Source organism: Haliotis rubra, unplaced genomic scaffold (assembly GCF_003918875.1).
Source record: "Haliotis rubra isolate DU_JTF1 unplaced genomic scaffold, ASM391887v1 Scf912, whole genome shotgun sequence".
Lineage (NCBI taxonomy): Eukaryota > Metazoa > Mollusca > Gastropoda > Lepetellida > Haliotidae > Haliotis > Haliotis rubra.
In genome coordinates, this window is record NW_025767649.1 from 103,364 (window position 1) to 121,114 (window position 17,751).

The 17,751-nt window shown below is 46.3% G+C and overlaps 1 protein-coding gene across 1 annotated transcript in view; it reads left to right on the top strand.

Annotated features, from left to right (window-relative positions):
- Window positions 1-5,313: 5,313 nt before the first annotated feature.
- The window catches only part of LOC124264185 (cyclin-dependent kinase 9-like), a 29,901-nt gene continuing 17,463 nt past the window's right edge, over window positions 5,314-17,751 (top strand). Inside the window, exons 1-4 of the mRNA XM_046698926.1 lie at window positions 5,314-5,603; window positions 9,221-9,432; window positions 14,272-14,442; window positions 15,588-15,640. Of these exons, the coding sequence (XP_046554882.1) occupies window positions 5,314-5,603; window positions 9,221-9,432; window positions 14,272-14,442; window positions 15,588-15,640 (726 nt within the window). The remainder of the gene's footprint in view (window positions 5,604-9,220; window positions 9,433-14,271; window positions 14,443-15,587; window positions 15,641-17,751) is intronic.

Consider the following 17,751-nt stretch of genomic DNA (forward strand, 5'->3'; position numbering starts at 1 on the left):
TGTCGACTCCAAAACCAGTCTGCAGGGTGTCACCGTGGTCGTGGAAGACACTATATCACTAACCAAGATCTTCCTACCCGACAACATACACTTCATGGGGGTGAAGTGCACCCCTGAACTATTATCAGAAAACCAGTTGGAAATTATATCGTAATAATATAGCAATGTCTTGGATTCACCCCAACACTACGATTAACGATCTAGGGGACACGGAGGGATTCGATCAGCCTGGTGAGGAAGACGCCTTGTACATCCTGCACTTCAAAGACAACGTGTATAGGCGGGTGTCGTTATCAGATTTTAAAGAGCCTGAATGGTTAATCAACTTAACCCTCACCGCACCTTATATCACCTTGAGACAAGATGGTACTGTCTCCGAGATTAAGAACAACGGCATAATTATAGGAGCGTTCGTTCCGCACCGCCACAAGATATTAGCAGCAGGAGAGTTAGTTTCTGAATCTCATAATATATATATCGCACCAATACCAAACCACTCGGGCAACATGGTAACTTCCAAGGAGAGAGTGAAGACATCAATCAGCTTACTTAAGCACCAAGAGGTCTTTAGAAATGTAGCGGAAAACTTCACATTCATAATAGAAGTCTATCTCGGAGATGCCTCGTTTCCTGGGTATCGTAACATTATAGATGATATGTTGATACGATGGGAAGATAGGGCTAGTAACCAACGTTGTCGTATTATTAAGGTATCGGGAAACGCCCCTGTACCAAGTCTTGATGGGGTTCGTCTCCTTAATGGGCGTAGAGCTAAGACCCGGTTTTTTTACACGCACGCTGATCTAAGTATTATCGGCTTTAAGTACATTAATCGAAGGTTAAATAAAACCCAATTAAAATACATTATGGGGTTGGACTATATCCCCGAACTAGTACCAGAACGAAACTAGATCGTCTATTAACTGAAAACCCAATTAAAATATCTTTAGTAATATATATTATAGGATGGGACTGTACCCAGTCGTAGAGGAAGTAGCGAAGACCTTAGAAACCGTCGACGGGTTCCGCTTGAGGCAATTATGTGATGTAAGACGTGAATTAGAACAAGATCGGGATAAGCGTAAGGCATTATATAAGAAATACCATAGGGTTTTCAATGTCGTGGACGGGGTTGATACCACCCTTATGACAACCAGCATGGGACTAGGGGCGGTAGGTGTTGGGTTATTAACCACCATCGTGGCCGCACCTATAGTGCTGGGACTTGAAATAACGGCTGGAGTGACAGGAGTGTTAGGGTTGATACTTAAATACACATCACGCAGACTGCATCGTAAGGCATTGAAGCATGATGAAATTAGAATTCTAGCTGAAGCAAAGCTGAACACGGTGAGTGAGCGTATTTCAGCGGCACTCACTGACAACAAAATCTCGGAGGAGGAATTTCGTTCAATCCTCTCTGAACTCGACAAGTACTGTAAGATGAAACAAGAAATCCGGTCCAAGTCCCGTAAAAGTACTACTATTAGCGAAGCCGAGAAAAAAAAGTACATAGAACAGGGAGTACAAAAAGCCCGACAAGCCTTTATTACCAACACCAAAAATATAACAGACGATTTACGTTAAACTGTTTCATTGAGGCCAACGTGACATAGCGACATGTTAACATAGATAAAATGAAAAATGCACTATGATGGATGGGTCAGATAGGAATTATTGATTCCAGACAACGTGTCACGTGATGTGTGGGTGCGCATGATCTACCCGTTAAACTGACCTACTTCAGCTAAGTCCGCGGTAGCTCAGTCGACCCATTATGTATAGTCTGCGCAAGCTGTGTATATGGGTTCGTATCCCGCCGTTTCGTGTGATATGAGAGACACAATTCCCCTTGGGGAATACATTTCTTTGGGAATTGGGACATTTTGCTTGAAAAAGTCTTATTTTATGAAATAAAGCTCTGTAGTAGAGGGTAATGGGAAGGGTCCAACTAAGACTTTATCTATTAAATGAAGCTTTAGATTACCCTGATCCAGAAGCCTCACTCTGTCTACTACTTCTCGCAATCTGCTTGAGCTCTCGGACAGTAGGCATTGTTATACCCATGTGTTACAATCTCTAATTGGCCGCCAACAAGGGATGTAACTCCTCCAACCTTAATCAAATCCCCCGCCCAGCGCTATATTTAGAATAACCGTATCGATTCTGGGTTCAGGATAGCTTTCCCGTTTTATTATTTCCAGAACGTTGCGGATTCACGTATATATATTAGCTGATTCAGTCAATACTTTTTCTCTGAAGACACCCAGCTTTGTAGTAACAATCATTTGAAAGTTGATGTGTCCCAATTCGTTTATTTCCTCTTCGAGTTTGCAAATGACCAGAGGTCTGATGTTATAAATACTACATTTACCCGGAAACATCAACCAGCTTCTCAGGCCAAAAGCCGGGGGTGGAATTCGAATGAATTGAATAGCAGGCATTATTATACCTAGGTGTACACAGTCTCTAATTGGGTAAGGGAGGTAACTCCTCCAGCTCTAAGTAAAAATAATGAGAGCTACACCTCCATACTAAGGAGGCGCCTACATTCGTTTATGTAGTCCTTTTTCTTCGTGAGATAAGCTGGTGCCTGACTACGTTTGCCCCGTGGGCTTTACATAAACAGTAGTGACATTTCACTCCAATACCGCACACGGAACACGTGTAGGTTATGAAACACCTCCTATGAAAACAGCAGTACCCCTCCATCCTTCATTTCCTACCGCAGGGCTCGGTCTTCCCCATAAGTATGTACTGGCATCGGTACGGGGCAGGTCTCATCTTTGGTATACTCATATGGGGACTTAGTTTATTTGCTTTACGATCAACGCAGTCACTGCTAAGACCCAGCATGACGAAGGCCAGTTCTCGGTCCTTTGCCCCGGGATGGTGTGTAGTACTGAGCGAGTGTGGGTTCCTCGATTGGTTCGAGCTGTTTGCCGGTTAGTAGGTAGTATTCTCTCGCTGCGTCGTCGACGTCATGGAACGTTTTAACGGCATGGTTCTCACGCTGGAGTCGTTCGTTAATGTAATTGAGCCAATATTGTGTCGTTTTCGTTCCGCCTCTATCTCGGCCGCGTTCGACTCGAGAAGAGGAAATTGCTCCAGGAAAATGCCAGAGCGTTTACTAACGCCCCGCCAACCATCATGGCGATCGTAGCCATCCTATATATAGTTACATTTGCTTCAAAATATTTTCCGTATGATCCCTTGTTTCACGAGGATGTCCTTGGTGGCCATCGCCATACCCAGGTTCATTATGAGCATTCCCATATCCTGCAGGTTGAAATCTAGCTTGATAGTCGGTTCTTTGAGCACCATTTTAGTCAAACGAGCGTACCCTATGGCTAGACTGGCGACCACGGTGGCGTGGTATGCATCGTTGACGAACGTTTTCCCCTCAGACATTATGTATATGATATAAAAATATATATTTATAACATGATATGTGGGTTGACCTCTAATTGTGGTTGTGGTGCTGGGGGTGGAGTGTTGGGTTGTGTATTATATAACATGAATAATGAGAGAGCCTCGGCGACAGTTGCGCCTGCAATCCACAGGAGTGGAGGGCTCCACATGTAGTTACTCTTGTGATGCTTGGTTAAACCTGCTTTTCTACCAGCGGCGACTCTCTTAGGGTTCTTCTTCCTGGTGACTGTAGGATTCTCCTACTGGGGAGGATTCTCCTCCTGGGGAGGGTTCCCCTCGTTCCCCTCCTGTGGAATTGGGCTCATTTCTTGGACAGCATCCATCTTGTATACCATTACTATTATTTTTCCCTCCTTAAATTGGCAATGCTTTGTTGTGATGATCGCCGCCGTCACCGGGCTAAAACCATACCGTATTTGTGGTACAAGCACGCAGCCTCACAGAGCTCAAGGCGGTTCAATAAACGGGTCTTTCTAGAGGTCTTCCACAGGTAAAGTCGACGCTCCGGGGAATGGGAAGAAAGTACGACGCACTACCAGTGTAGATCTGGGTCATAGCCGATCCTATAGTTTTCGTCATCTTGGCCTTCCGAGTCTAGCCTCATATCTTGCGTATAGCTTTATCGATTTCTTCGGCTGACATTTTGTGAATTTTATCGGGAGTGTAGTCCCCAAAGTATTGTTTAGCTTTACGATTGTCGTCACTCTTATCATCCTGCGGCACCAACAGTTGTTCGAGCAGTTCATCACACTCCATCTTATAATGTAATAAGCAAGTTTTAGTTTTAATAATATAATACCCCATGCAGTTGAAACATAGCGAGATGAAGGTTAAGTTGCACACGATGAACACTTAAAAAAAAGTCATAACTATAACTGGTAAGTGCTAAACGCTTAGTTTTACTTAGCATTTGCTAAGCATTGCTAAGCTAAAACACCCTATAGGCCACGGGTTAGTCGGTCTTGAGCACGAGCTTAGCATGCTTAGTTTCAGCGAGCTGTTTCTTCACACGTTCTCGTTCTAGTCTGTTCATCACATCGTTCTCTCTCAAACACTCCTTGAACGAATCCCTGTCCTTGCAGTGGAATAAGGCCACCCATCGCATCTGCTCCCTAAAGGTCTTTCAACACCGAGTTGAACTTCTGCGTTAGCACCCAGACGCTGTGCTTTATGCGTTAGCCGCCGGAGAAGCCAGGTACGATAGCATGTCTCTTTTTTGTTATCTCGATTACTGCTGGAGTCGTCCAATATGAACAGCGTCGACTCCCCTTTAAATTTTCCGTGATAAACCTTCAACCAGTCCTGCAGACGTGTCCCCGGGTCGACTCTGTGTACGTCCGGGTCCGTCATCACCCAAGGTCTTTCTGTGTACGTTCTATTCATGTGCAAAGTAGGGCACATGATAACGATTTGTCAAACACATCCCGGTAGTACCCCTCCAGCATATCCAACACGAAAACGGGGTAGATCAATAGATGGCTTGCACGAATCTCCCATTGTCTATATTAAGTTGCGCGGCCATAATCATGTACAGATATAATTTCAACTTGCCCGCGGGTTGAGCCTTCTTGGTGATCTGGATGGTTATCCCCTCGCTGCCATGGTCGATGCGGCGACCGCTGCCGTGCAATTTATCGTCGTCCATGGATCACATGTCCAACAATTGCGCGTACTTGGTGGTTAGGTATTCCCCGATCTGCACAGAGGATAGGTCCAGGTCCTTGGCTATGTGTGGGTGTTGTTTGATAGCCGGTAGCTTTTTTATCTCATCCCACTGCTGGTATGCCCCTCATACCATGGCTGAACAGCTGGTTGGGCACTCCTCGATGGTCACTTCCACCTTTCAATCTTCGGGGTTGAAAACTTCGCTGTCCCTTCGAAATGGCTCAATCCTCCACGGGGACGACCAGGATCCCTTTCATCAATCATGCCGGCACGGATGAGAACGGCACGCTGCGATTGAAGGCTCACAGGGAGATCAATCTCGTAAACAAACGCACGAGAGAACCGCTTGCCTTATCAACACTCATCAATTGCGATGGTGGGCAACGGATCCGTGATGCACTAAACCTCATAGATTATTGGCCCAAGCTTCTCCCGAAGGCCGTCCAAGATCTGCAAGCAGCCAGGGCCGAACTCAACGATGAGCCCCAACGTGCCATCGATGAATTGTTGGCCACCTACCATAACAAACCCTTACCCGGGTTCAAATTTAACGTTCGGGAACTGTGGGGGCTGGACAAGGCCATGCAAACCATTCGTGGGTCACTCGTGGACAACACTGCCAAACTGGATGCGATAGACGCCCACATCGCCCGTGAAAAGGCCAAACTCTGCGAAACGGAGGATGAGTCTCTGAAAGCCACCATCGAGGAACGAATACGTAAAATTTGGAAGAGGAAGGATGACCCGGCTGGAAACGGCGTCCTCCTTCCGAGAACAGCTTCGATCCCAGATCAGCCATGTGCGGGAAACCATTGATCGAGTCCTCTACCAGGACACCACGCTAGCTGACAGGATCCAAATCCTCTTCCGAGAGCAAGGGATCACCATCGGCAGCATTCTGACGGCATTGGGCTTCATCATATCAACCCTGGTCGTGTCGCTGAGTGGGGGTACACCAAGTGGTGGTACACCCACCCCCACCAAGCCCATCAGGCGATGTCAGAGACTGGGTAAAAAAAACATCTGAAATCACTCGGCGAAGCTCTGGCTAAACTTGTTGGTAAGGCTGCCGAAGCCCCAAGCCCGCATCCTGGGTATCATGGTCGTGGCTGCTCAGCACGCTGTCGAAAACAGTCACGTGGCTCGGTCAAAACCTGTGGGCAGCCATTGCCGCCGCCGCGGGCCGGGCTGGTGTATGTGAAGCGCGACTAAGGAATTTTAATCAAAGGAGACCCAAACCGGTCATGCGATCCCGCCAACCACCAGCGCTGTTTTACGGTCGATGTGCTGCTGATTGACGCCTGCACGTGTGGGGTTGGGGCTGTGGGGTGTGGGTTGAACCCTAGGCTCTGGGGGGTGGCGCCACTATACCCGTCTCCACCAGTCGTAGGGGTGGGACGTGACTCACGTTGATGCCTGCTTCGACGCCAACTTTTGGTCGGCCGTGGCTAATATGATTTTGTTGTTGTAGCCCACCACTTTGTTGATTCTCAGTCGCGATGTCGCCGGAGCCATGTACAGTCCCACGCTGAACACGTGAAGTCGACTTTTCGACCGAAATGCGTATTCCAACACGCCTTGGTAGCGTTTCGATGGCACCCGTAGATCGACCGGGCAGCGATGGCATCCTCGACGCTGGACACTTAACTGTTTCTGCGCTGCCTAAAGCAGTACCCGTACCAATGATACCGGAACGCGTTTGATTCTGAGTGCCCAGCACGGCCCACACATACGTTTAAGCGTTCGATGCCGGCATGAGTAAACCCTCTCGACGTGTCCAGCATGAACTTTTTCCAGTCATCCGCGGGCCCCTGCTCGAACCTCCAGACTCGGTAATCCTTGCTGTCATCGAAAGCCATGTAACGATCATCCTTCTCGTTTGTTGCGATGTGATGATACGACTTGTACCCCCATTCTTTCATCTTTTCGCTGGCTTCCACGAGGGGCGTGTTGTGAATGATAGGGATACCCAACCCGTGGTTCGGGCCCGGCAAACACCAATCCATCTTCGGGTCTAGTTCGAATTCGTTGCAAATGCGTTCGTAGGCCCGTCTATCGTACTGGTTGTTTACTGCGTCCCATGCTTTGTCCTGTCCTGATCTCTTTGAGGATACGCCTGACCTGGTAGTACACGTGAAACGTGAACACAGACCTACCTTAGCGGACCTCGAGAGCGTCACTCAAGGACAAGCCGCGACTTCGCTGTAGCACCACACGGGCGAAGTTGAGTTGATTCTGCCAGAACTGCATAGGGTGTTGAACCAGGTGTGGGACTACCTTAGCGTTAGTCACCGAAAACCTATACCTGTCAAACACATCTATAAACTGGGCTCTGAAATACAGCCAAGCCGCGACCACGATCTTCATGTGCGGGAAATCTATGTCCAGTTTAGGGTAAAACACTCCCGGTTTGTACATTTTTAAAGTATTATATAATGGGTATATATACTCTAATATGTACGTGACACATCCAGGGATAACGAGTCAGTTCAGCTGATGCACGCGATCGATAACACGTCGGGCCAACTCGAAGACGCACTCTGCGATATCACCTACCTGCCGCGATGGACTAACATCAACGCCAGCAACAATAAGCTGTTCGCCAGTGGCGCGCGAACCAGATAACTGGACGGCTACTACAGCATGTGCTCTCGCTTTAGCTTAATTTTAGGTCTTCAAACCCTTGGGAGCTGAACTCAACGTGAACGACTCAAACGGCACAGTGGTGTTAACCAAAAACGGAATAAACCCCTTGAGGCTCGGCCGACCATTGGAGAGGACACTCCAGGATACCTCAGGACGAGATAAAACCCACAACTACTGTCACAGGCACGAAGTTACCCGACCTAGTACCGTACCAAGAGCTGTGCATTCATCTCGGTCAGCTGAGCACCCACGGACAACATTCAAGGTGGCCACCCTTCCATGATACTGAGAGCCGTGACGGTGAAAACGGAGAAGTACAAAGACGGCAGAACCAAGTCGTTTTCATCGCGGCAGTACAAGATGTTAACTTGGGGCACTATCCCTGAGTTGGTAATGTCAGTGTTAGATATAAAGCATAATCCTGTGAATATAGGATACCTCAGCATAACGCTGCACATAAAATGACAAGCGCACAAGGTCCCGGAATGAAGTTGAAAAAATGCGTCAATGTGGGGATCTCCGACCTCGGGGACACGCGGGTTCGACGACCCCGGAGTAGATGGTAAACTATACGGCCTTGCAGCTTAAAAACAGTATTTACAAACGCGTTTGAAGTCCCTCCATCTGTAGAACCCTTAGGTGATATAGTAGATACCTTTCAGGAGCGGCCCTCAACATTCTGGTCTTCGACCTAGTCCGCATCGGGTGATGATAGATGGGCGGCATACCAATCGTTCGAGGCAAACTGTTCGACTTAGAAGATGTTGAGAGAACGGCCGTTGTTAGAAACAAGCAGTATACCCTCGTCTCACCGACGCCCGACAAGTGGCTGTTGTTACCCGCCAAAGCTCCACTGGTTTCTCAACATTAGTCTTGGCTCCCCTACGGTTCACGGAGAACAAAACAACTACCTACACAAAGTCGGAACAACGAACCCTGCTCGTGGCTTACATCCTCGCCCAGAGACGTAGTGTAATCATCAGCCCACTCTCCAGTATTGCAGCCCACATGCTGTCGAGCAAGCCCGGGATGCAAAACGTGGCATTGCAGGTGGTGTCTGAATTCGAAGGCGTGGTCAACATCCTGAGAGTCTACCGGCGAACTCCACGCTGGTCATGCAAGTCGACCTAGGTGAACCACAGGGCGAAGTTGAAGTCGTGAAGGGATCAAACCCGGTGGGGAAACAACACCAGTATCAGGTTTGCACTGTTTACGTGCGGGTGGGTGTCGACTCCCCACACCAATCTGCAGGGGTCACCGTGACCGTGGAAGACACGATATCCTGCACTAAGATCTTCCTACCCGACAACATACACTTCATTGGGGTGAAGTGCACCCCCTGAGAAATTATCAGAAAAACATTTGAACCTATCATCGACCCAACATCACGCTTAATGATCTAGGGACACAGAGGGGTTCGATAATTCCCGCGAGGAGGATGCCTTTATACGCCCTACACTTGAACGACAACGTATAGGCGGGCGGCAATGGACGATCATCGACCCAACATCACACGTGGGGACCTAGGAGGCATAGAGGGATTCGATCAGCCCGGCGTGAACGGCACCTTGTACGCCCTGCGTTTAATAGGCGACGTGTACGTGCGGGTGCCTCTGGAAGACGACTTTAGAGAGCCCAAATGGTTGATCAACATGACCCTCACCACACCTTATATCTTGTTCCACAAAGGTAGGGGTGTCGCCGAAATTAAGAACGGTATCTTGCTCGGGGGTTTCATCCCCATGGGCTTTCAGAGTATAAGAGTTTCCCAAACACCAAATCGCCCGGGCTACGTTAAATACAACCAAGGATGCACCTTTAACATTTACATTATACGCTGGCCTACTACATTCAATGGTTATGCCCCCAGGCTCCACATTCATCATAGAATTCTTTTTCGGAGACGACATTGAGGGGGCTAGGGGGCGGGGTCCCCCCTGGCGCCTTTTACCTGGGGTGGAAATAAGATGGCCACATTCATCTTCATTTACGGACCACCATTGTCGTATCATCATACAATGGAGCTCGGACCCCTCACTGGGGTTGCTTCCCCCCTTAATAAGCAACCATATAGTTAGTATAGAACAAGAGTTACCTATTGACCTTTCCACTATTCACCTACACGAGAACGTAGGCCTTATAAGCCTCAAGTACATTGATCAACTATTAAATAGAGCCCAATTAAAAAATATCTTGTAATATATATTATACGCACAGGATGGGGCTGTACCCAGTCGTAGAGGAAGTCGCAAAGACACTGGAAACCGTAGACGGGTTCCGCTTTGAGGTAGTTATGCCACCTAGAACAAGACTCGTGATTAATACGGAAAGCACTATGTAAGAAGTACCATAGAGCTTTAAATATCGGGACGGGGCTGATACTGTCCTTATGACAACCAGCATGGGACTAGGGCGGCAGGTGTTGTTGTTGGCCAATATCGTGGCCGCAAATCTATAGTGCTAGGCATTGAAATAACAGGTGGGTTGTAGGGTGGTAGGGTTGGTGTTTAAGTTTGCATCAGCAGACTACACCGTAAGGCATTGAAACACGACGAGATCAGGGTTCTGGCCGAAGCAAAGCTGAACACGGTAAGTGAGCGTATTTCCACGGCACTCACTGACAGTAAGATCTCAGAGGAGGAATTTCTCGTTCAATCCTCTCTGAACTCGACAAGTACCGTAAGATGAAACAAGAAATCCGGTCAAAGTCTCGTAAGTCTGCTATCAGCGAAGACGAGAAAAAAAAGTACATAGAACAGGGGGTACGAAAAGCCCAGCAAGCCTTCATTACGAACACCAAAGAGATCATAGGCGATTCACATTAAACTGTTTCATCGAGGTCAACACGACATAGGGCGATCACAATAGTGCCACGTGATCAGGAAAGTGTCAGTTCGCGGTCATAGTGACCAGGAAGTTAACTGGGGGTTCAAATCTGGTATATACAATAGCGGGGAGAGATAAGGGCCTGACAAAAGCTTTATTTCATAAATGAAGCTTTACAGAGGCTTTTGTTGGAAATTATCTAGTACCCCCATTGTGTATACTACTCTCTGGCTTCCTCACAAACATGGTATGACTGTTAACGATTGTTCTTGTTTCATTATTTTTTTCTCAAAACTGACAAGGAGGTAAGATTCCATTTATGTATTTATGTCGACACTGAGATACGTTTATAACATCCCATTCTAAATTCCAGAAGTCAAGATAAGATATGAAAATTCCAGGAATTTGAAAAATTCGCTCAAAATGTGCCTTAGATTGTAGGTAGCAATGTGGTTTAGTCTTCTCCAGGATCGAGCAGGAGATTGGTGGTAGCCTAATGGTTAAAGCGTTGGCTAAAGACTTCTCCCCTACATGCCCACGGTTGGTCAATGTGTGAAGCCCATTTCTGCGTCCCCGTATGTTGTTGGAATATTGCTAAAAGCGGCGTAAAACCAAACTCAGTCAGTCAGTCAGTCGAGTAGAGTATGCCAGTAACCTTTGGTCGTGAGTTCGAATCCGAGATTGGCGCTGATATTGCTTCATGGTTTTTCTCTGTGTACCAAAGCCAGGCTTACGTTGGACCTTTTCGCGCACATTGAGCTGCCATTCTCAAAATAGTAATAACGCTGATACGTCCCTCACTCAGTGTATCCTGATTAAGATGCAGATTCGAACTGGACCCCAGCAACCTAGGTCTAAGCGGCGACCTATCGTGTGATCATTCTCAGGTGCAGTGTTGTTCATAGTATCAATCACTGGTTTGCCTCCATTATTTACAGATCGGGGGCGGTGGCGTAGACTAGTTGTTAAAGCGTTCGCTCGTCATGCTGAAGACCCGGGTTCGATTCCTCACATGGATACAATGTGTGAAGATCATTTCTGGTGTCCCGCCGTGATCTCGCTGAAATGTTGCTAAAAGCGGCGTCAGTCCAAGTAAACTTAGGCTCAGTATTATTCGTTACACTGCTATACTGAGTCTAACAAAACCTAGTAGAAGGTCGCATCAGCTAACCTTTTGGACTGACCAATCAGAACACAACTTACCAAATCGCGAAAGTTAAATGTCACATGCAACGTAAAACACAACTTTGCAGATTCTGATACCTTTCGGTATGGACTTACCGAAAAATCATCAAAATTGCAAAATTCAACTTATAAAGTGAAAAATAACGCGATGAAAACAACAAGTTTACTTGGACTGAAAGCGGCGTAAAACTATACTCACTCACTCAGTATTTTACAGATCGCCGTAATATAACTCGAATATTGAACACCCCTGAATGGTTAGAACTGGCCTTCAGCAGCCCATGTTTGTCGTAACAGGCGACAAACGTGATTGGGTGCTCACGCTTGTATCGTATCCCAATTGCGTAGATTGGTGCTCATTACGTTGATCACTGGATCGTTTGGTACAGACACGATTACTTACATACCGCTGCCATATAGCTTGGATATAGCGGAGTGAGGCGTTAAACCATTACCACACACGCGCGCACGCACGCACGCACGTGTGGAAAAACCAGCTGTCATCTCGAACATTTATGAAAAACATTCTGTTGGCTCTCCGCCAGATAGTTTAGGCGAGACAGGAAACGTCTAAAGCGACCCATAGTGTTCATTTCAACGTCCCTTTCAAATGCTTCGTCACGTAGCACTGTCCCTGTTTTTCCTTGACGAGCAAACAGATTATTTACATTTTTAAATGAAATGTACCGTCATGTCTTCCCCTCTCAAACATGAATAAATCATCGGATTGCTTGCATAAAAGTAGGCAATCAGTCACAGAAAACTATTCTCCTGGAAACAATGGACAAGAGCAGCCATTTTAGCATTGTGTATTCTTGTACAGATCTTCAAGAGCCAGTCTAAGTAAACTTAGGCTCAGTATTATTCGTTACACCGCTATATTGAGCCTAACAAAACCTTGATTGAAATAGAATCGGTGTCACACACACCAGTTGTTAAAGCTATAAGTAACATCTATGGAACAGTTTAGGTTCTTATTTCAGCGCCAATCAACTGTGTCAGTTTATATATTTTGTATATTTCAGCGGCCATGTTCACCTTAGCCATTTTTATGTCCTTTCTTGCAATCGGGTGAGTTGTCGAGTGGAATTGAATTTTCATACTCTAATGTGTATGTTTTGATTATTTCATTATAGCAAGTTCTGTTATATACATGTATGTGTTTGTGTATTCAATCTATACTTCAGTAATTAATACTAACTAATACGCGCATTTATGATGTTTGAGAGATTTGATGTACATTTCATATATTATTGTTTCATTACTTGCTGTATATTTTACTCTAAGTGCTTATAACGAACTACGGGCGGTGGGTAGCCTAGTGGTTAAAGCGTTCGCTCGTCACGCCGAAGGCCCGGGTTCTGATTCCCACATGGGTACAATGTGTGAAGCCCATTTCTGGTGTCCCCGACGTGATATTGCTGGAATATTGCATAAAAGCGGCGTTAAACCCAACTCACTCACTCACTATAACGAACTACTGTTATAATTGATAGTTCATTTGGGTTCGTTATACGCGTAATTTACTCTCGCACAAACAAAACTATTTAGCAGAATTCAGAAATGCAGGTTATAAAGCATAATTTGTGTACATTTCGTAAATAGCGACGAAATGGTTTGATTTTACAGGCTCAGTGAGAGCTGGTTGAATACGTGTCGTCACAGCCAGGCAACGTGGAACGTTGCTCGCAATATCAACCACTTTGTTTATCGGGTTTCGATAATTGCCAGGCCGCTGCGTGTATTAAGAATGTTGCCTACTAGGATTGAATCAATAAATGTAATAATGATATAATGTATCACATCGGTGGTGTTTGTTTCAGTCTGTGCTACCCATCAGGTCACGTGGGGACAGCAAGGAAGCGAGGAGGCTGTTCGAAATAGCTGATACAGATGGAAACAAGACCCCTGACACAAGATGAATTTCATGCCATATTTCTGACTTCGATCTTGATTGTAAGTTGTGGTCTGAACGAGTCACAGCCGTCAGCCACTTTCGAGAAAAAATAATTTCACCCCTGTTGTTATACGAATACTATTGCTGACGTCATTAATACAGAATAGATGAGGTCATACAGACACCAGAATGACGTAGAGGGCATGCCATTGTTGACGCAATGCATACACCATTTGTGACGATGCCAATAATCTGTTTTGACGTAGTATTAGTATTATTATGTTTTACAGATTAAAGATAGTATGCAGCAGAGAGGGTTCGGGTGATCCTGGCACAGTCAGGGCTGGTAAGGCTCATCATCAGCCTCAGGGCTCTTTGCCCCTCTACACGCAGCCCAGACAGCGAATGGGACTTATCCCAGGAAACGCTGCCTAGTCGAACCCACCAAGAACTTTCCTGAGAATATGAAGGTTCTCCTAACACTGCAGCTTACTGCATTATCCTTATTATTATTATGGCTGCTATTATACTCCATGCTATTGTGCAGTTTGATGTTATGATTATGTTTTTATTGTTATTATGACTATTGTTATTAGCATTATATTTGTTATATTTGTCAGCGGACCACCAGGTAACCAGCAATGAGTTCGTCACAGACTGGGCAATCAAGAACCTCGACCCCCAAGCGAAGCCATCATCGTCCTGTTCCACAATATTGACGTCAACAAGGACGGCGTCATCACCGAGGATGTTGATTTGCCTCTACATCTTCCACTACTTCGACCAGGACGGTAAGCGACGTCCCTTTCTGTGCATCTAGAGTTTATGAGTGGACGTTGTTTGCAGGCCGATGTTGTACGCCGGGTTTATCCATGGCTGCGGTACAAAACAATAGCCATGCCCTTAAGATGTTGTTTGTTGTCAACCTAAGGTTTGCCTGGCGTCACAGAAGCCTGAATAACATTGGAGTGAGTGAGTGGTTTGTTGCTTAACACCGCACACAGCAATATTCCAGCTCTATGGCGGCAGTCTGTAAATAACCGAGTCTGACCAGACAATCCAGTGATTAACAGCTCGATCTACGCAACTGGGATACGATGACGTGTGTCAACTAAGTCAGCGAGCCTGACCACCCTATCCCGTTAGTCGCCTATTACGACAAGCATGGGTTACTGAAGATCAATTCTAACCCGGATCGTCACGGGTCTGAATAACATGGCAACAGCTCAAACAGTATTTGTCACCGACACGTTTTCCCGTGCATGGGCAAGCATTTACACTCGTAAATAAGCCTGAATCGAATAACATGAAGCGAACCAATATCTGTTGCTGTCTTTCTTTAACACCGTGTCGCAGTAACCCTTTTCCCTGTTGCATTTTGTATATTATGGGACAGTGGGGTAGCCTAGTGGTTAAAGCGTTCGCTCGTCACGCTGAAGACCCGGGTTTGATTCCCTCACAAGGGTACAATGTGTGAAGCCCATTTCTGGTGTTCCCCGCCGATGTTGCTGGAATATTCCTAAAAGCGGCGTAAAACCATACTCACGGAATGAGCTTCAATAATATTATATTCATCAGTTAGTTTCATGCGATGATGAACCGATTAGGCTTACCCATCGCCCCACGCAAGCGCTGAAAAATATGCGAAGTTACGCCCAGAGTTGTGGGTAAGTAGCGCTGATGTTTTGGGGCGGTGGGGTAGTCTAGTGGTTAGCGTTGGCTCGTCACGCCGAAGACCCGGGTTCGAATCCCCACAAGGGTACAATGTGAAGCCCATTAGTGGTGTCCCCCGCCGTGATGTTGCTGGAATATTGCTAAAGCGGCCTAATGCCAAACCTCAGTCAGTCAGTCAGTGCTGATGTTTTGACGGTTGTATTTATGTATTTATTAATTAACTTTTGACTTACTGGATTTAACTTGTGTATTTTTCTTTCAGAAGACAAGTTGATCACCGAAGCTGAGTTCGTCGTTCAGTGGGTGAAGATGTCGGTATCCTAGTCCCAAGCGAGACTTGAACACAGCTTCTATCTGAGTGTATCTGACATCTTCTGAATTAAAATCTAACCGAAATATCAAGTTCATCTTGTTGTTCTTTATAAGAGTTGTCTCACCCTGGTATTCCGAGCCGTGAATTTCCAGCTTAGAATCGATCTTCAGTAACCCATGCTTGTCGCAAGATGCTAACGGGATCGGGTGGTCAGATTCGCTGACTTGTTTGACACATGTCGTATCCCAATTGCGTAGATCGATGCACATGCTGTTGATCACTGGATTGTCTAGATTATTTCAGACGGCGCCATATAGCTGGAATATTGCTGAGAGTGGCGTAAAAACTAAACTCATTCAATGGTTTTGCCAGAATCTTATTATCGTGAGTCCTAATCCTTTATTTTGATTGTTGGTTTGTCAGGCTCAGTTTTGGTAATTGTCTAAAACCAGATAAATTTGGATGGGGTACAACTACTTGACTTTTGCTCACCAGACAAGTGAAACTTTTATATCTGCGTGTCTGTCCAGAAAATTTGCAAACCTGCTTAGAAAGAAAGGTGACATTTCAAATTGTAGCATGTTTGGTGAATGTGAGTTACTTGTGACTCAGCATGCATGTTCCATTTTTCACATCTTGAATTTAGATCAGCTATGCACTTACATTCTCTCAGCATGCGATGAACCGTGAAGGTCCGGGTTGAATATTGATCTTGAACAGTAACCCATGCTTGTCGTAAGAGGCGACTAACGGATCGGGTGGTCAGACTTCGCTGACTTGGTTGATCGATCCCCTCATGCTGCTGATCACTGGGTTGTCTGGTCCAGACTCGATTATTTACAGACCGCCGCCATATAGCTGGAATATTGCTGAGTGCGGCGTAAAACTTAAACTCACTCATTCCCTAAACATGCGATTACTTGACAGCAAAACGATAACTAACTGAAAACGTACACAGAAAGCCTTCCGACACACGCAATTCGGGATATGCATCGTCGAGATATGTGTAGTTTAGATATAGGCATTATGAGATACATTATGTCGACAATAGCATCATGTCGAGATATGCATCATGTCAAGATATAGATTATATTCAGATGTGTATCGTGATATCTATAATGACCAGATATCTGTTACGTCGAGATGTGTGTCATGCGTCGAGATAAGCATGTAGTCGAGATAAACAATGATTGAATCGAGTGTATCAGTAACGGTTTATTTGACAACTCAATATAGACATATGAAGACGAGGACCCAGCCTGCTAGACCCCATAGTTGACCCCAACCCCCATATAACGGTACAGGGTTTGACTGACCGTCTTGCCACCCGTGTCCGAGTGGGCAAGCTTTAACGGACTTAATTCCACCCACCGACCGTTGTCAAGTCCACACGGGCAATTGTCCACACACTCACTGTTAACCCGCGACCCCAGGGTCAATACCACGGTACATGTCCAAAAATCCACTGACTGTTTGCCTAGTGTCCCAAAAGCCAGTATAACGGTACATGTCACCACACACTTTACTGTTGACCCGCCATCCCTAGGGTCAATTATAACGGTAATTTTGTCTCAACATACCGACTGCTGACCCGTGACCCCAGAGTCAGTATAACGGTACTTTGTCTCCACCCACCGACTGCTGACCCGTGGCCCCAGAGTCAGTATAACGGTAATTTGTCTCCCACCCATCCACTGCTGACCCGTGACCCCAGAGTCAGTATAACGGTACTTTGTCTCAACCCATCCACCGCTGACTGTGGCCCCAGAGTCAGTATAACGGTACTTGTGTCTCTTAACCCATCCACTGCTGACAGTGGCCCCAGAGTCAGTATAACGGTACTTTGTCTCAACCCATCCACCGCTGACCGTGGCCCCAGAGTCAGTATAATGGTACTTGTCTCCACCCATCCACTGGGCTGACCGTGGCCCCAGAGTCAGTATAACGGTACATGTCCCCTTAACCCACTGACTGCTGGCCTGTGTCCCAAGAGCCAATAAAAAGAGAAAGTGCATGCCTCCACCGCCCTAATCCCGTGGCTCTCAAGGCTAACAAAATGGCATGTCTCCACATACAGTTTCCGGCACGAGCTGCTATTGCAAATATTTTTACA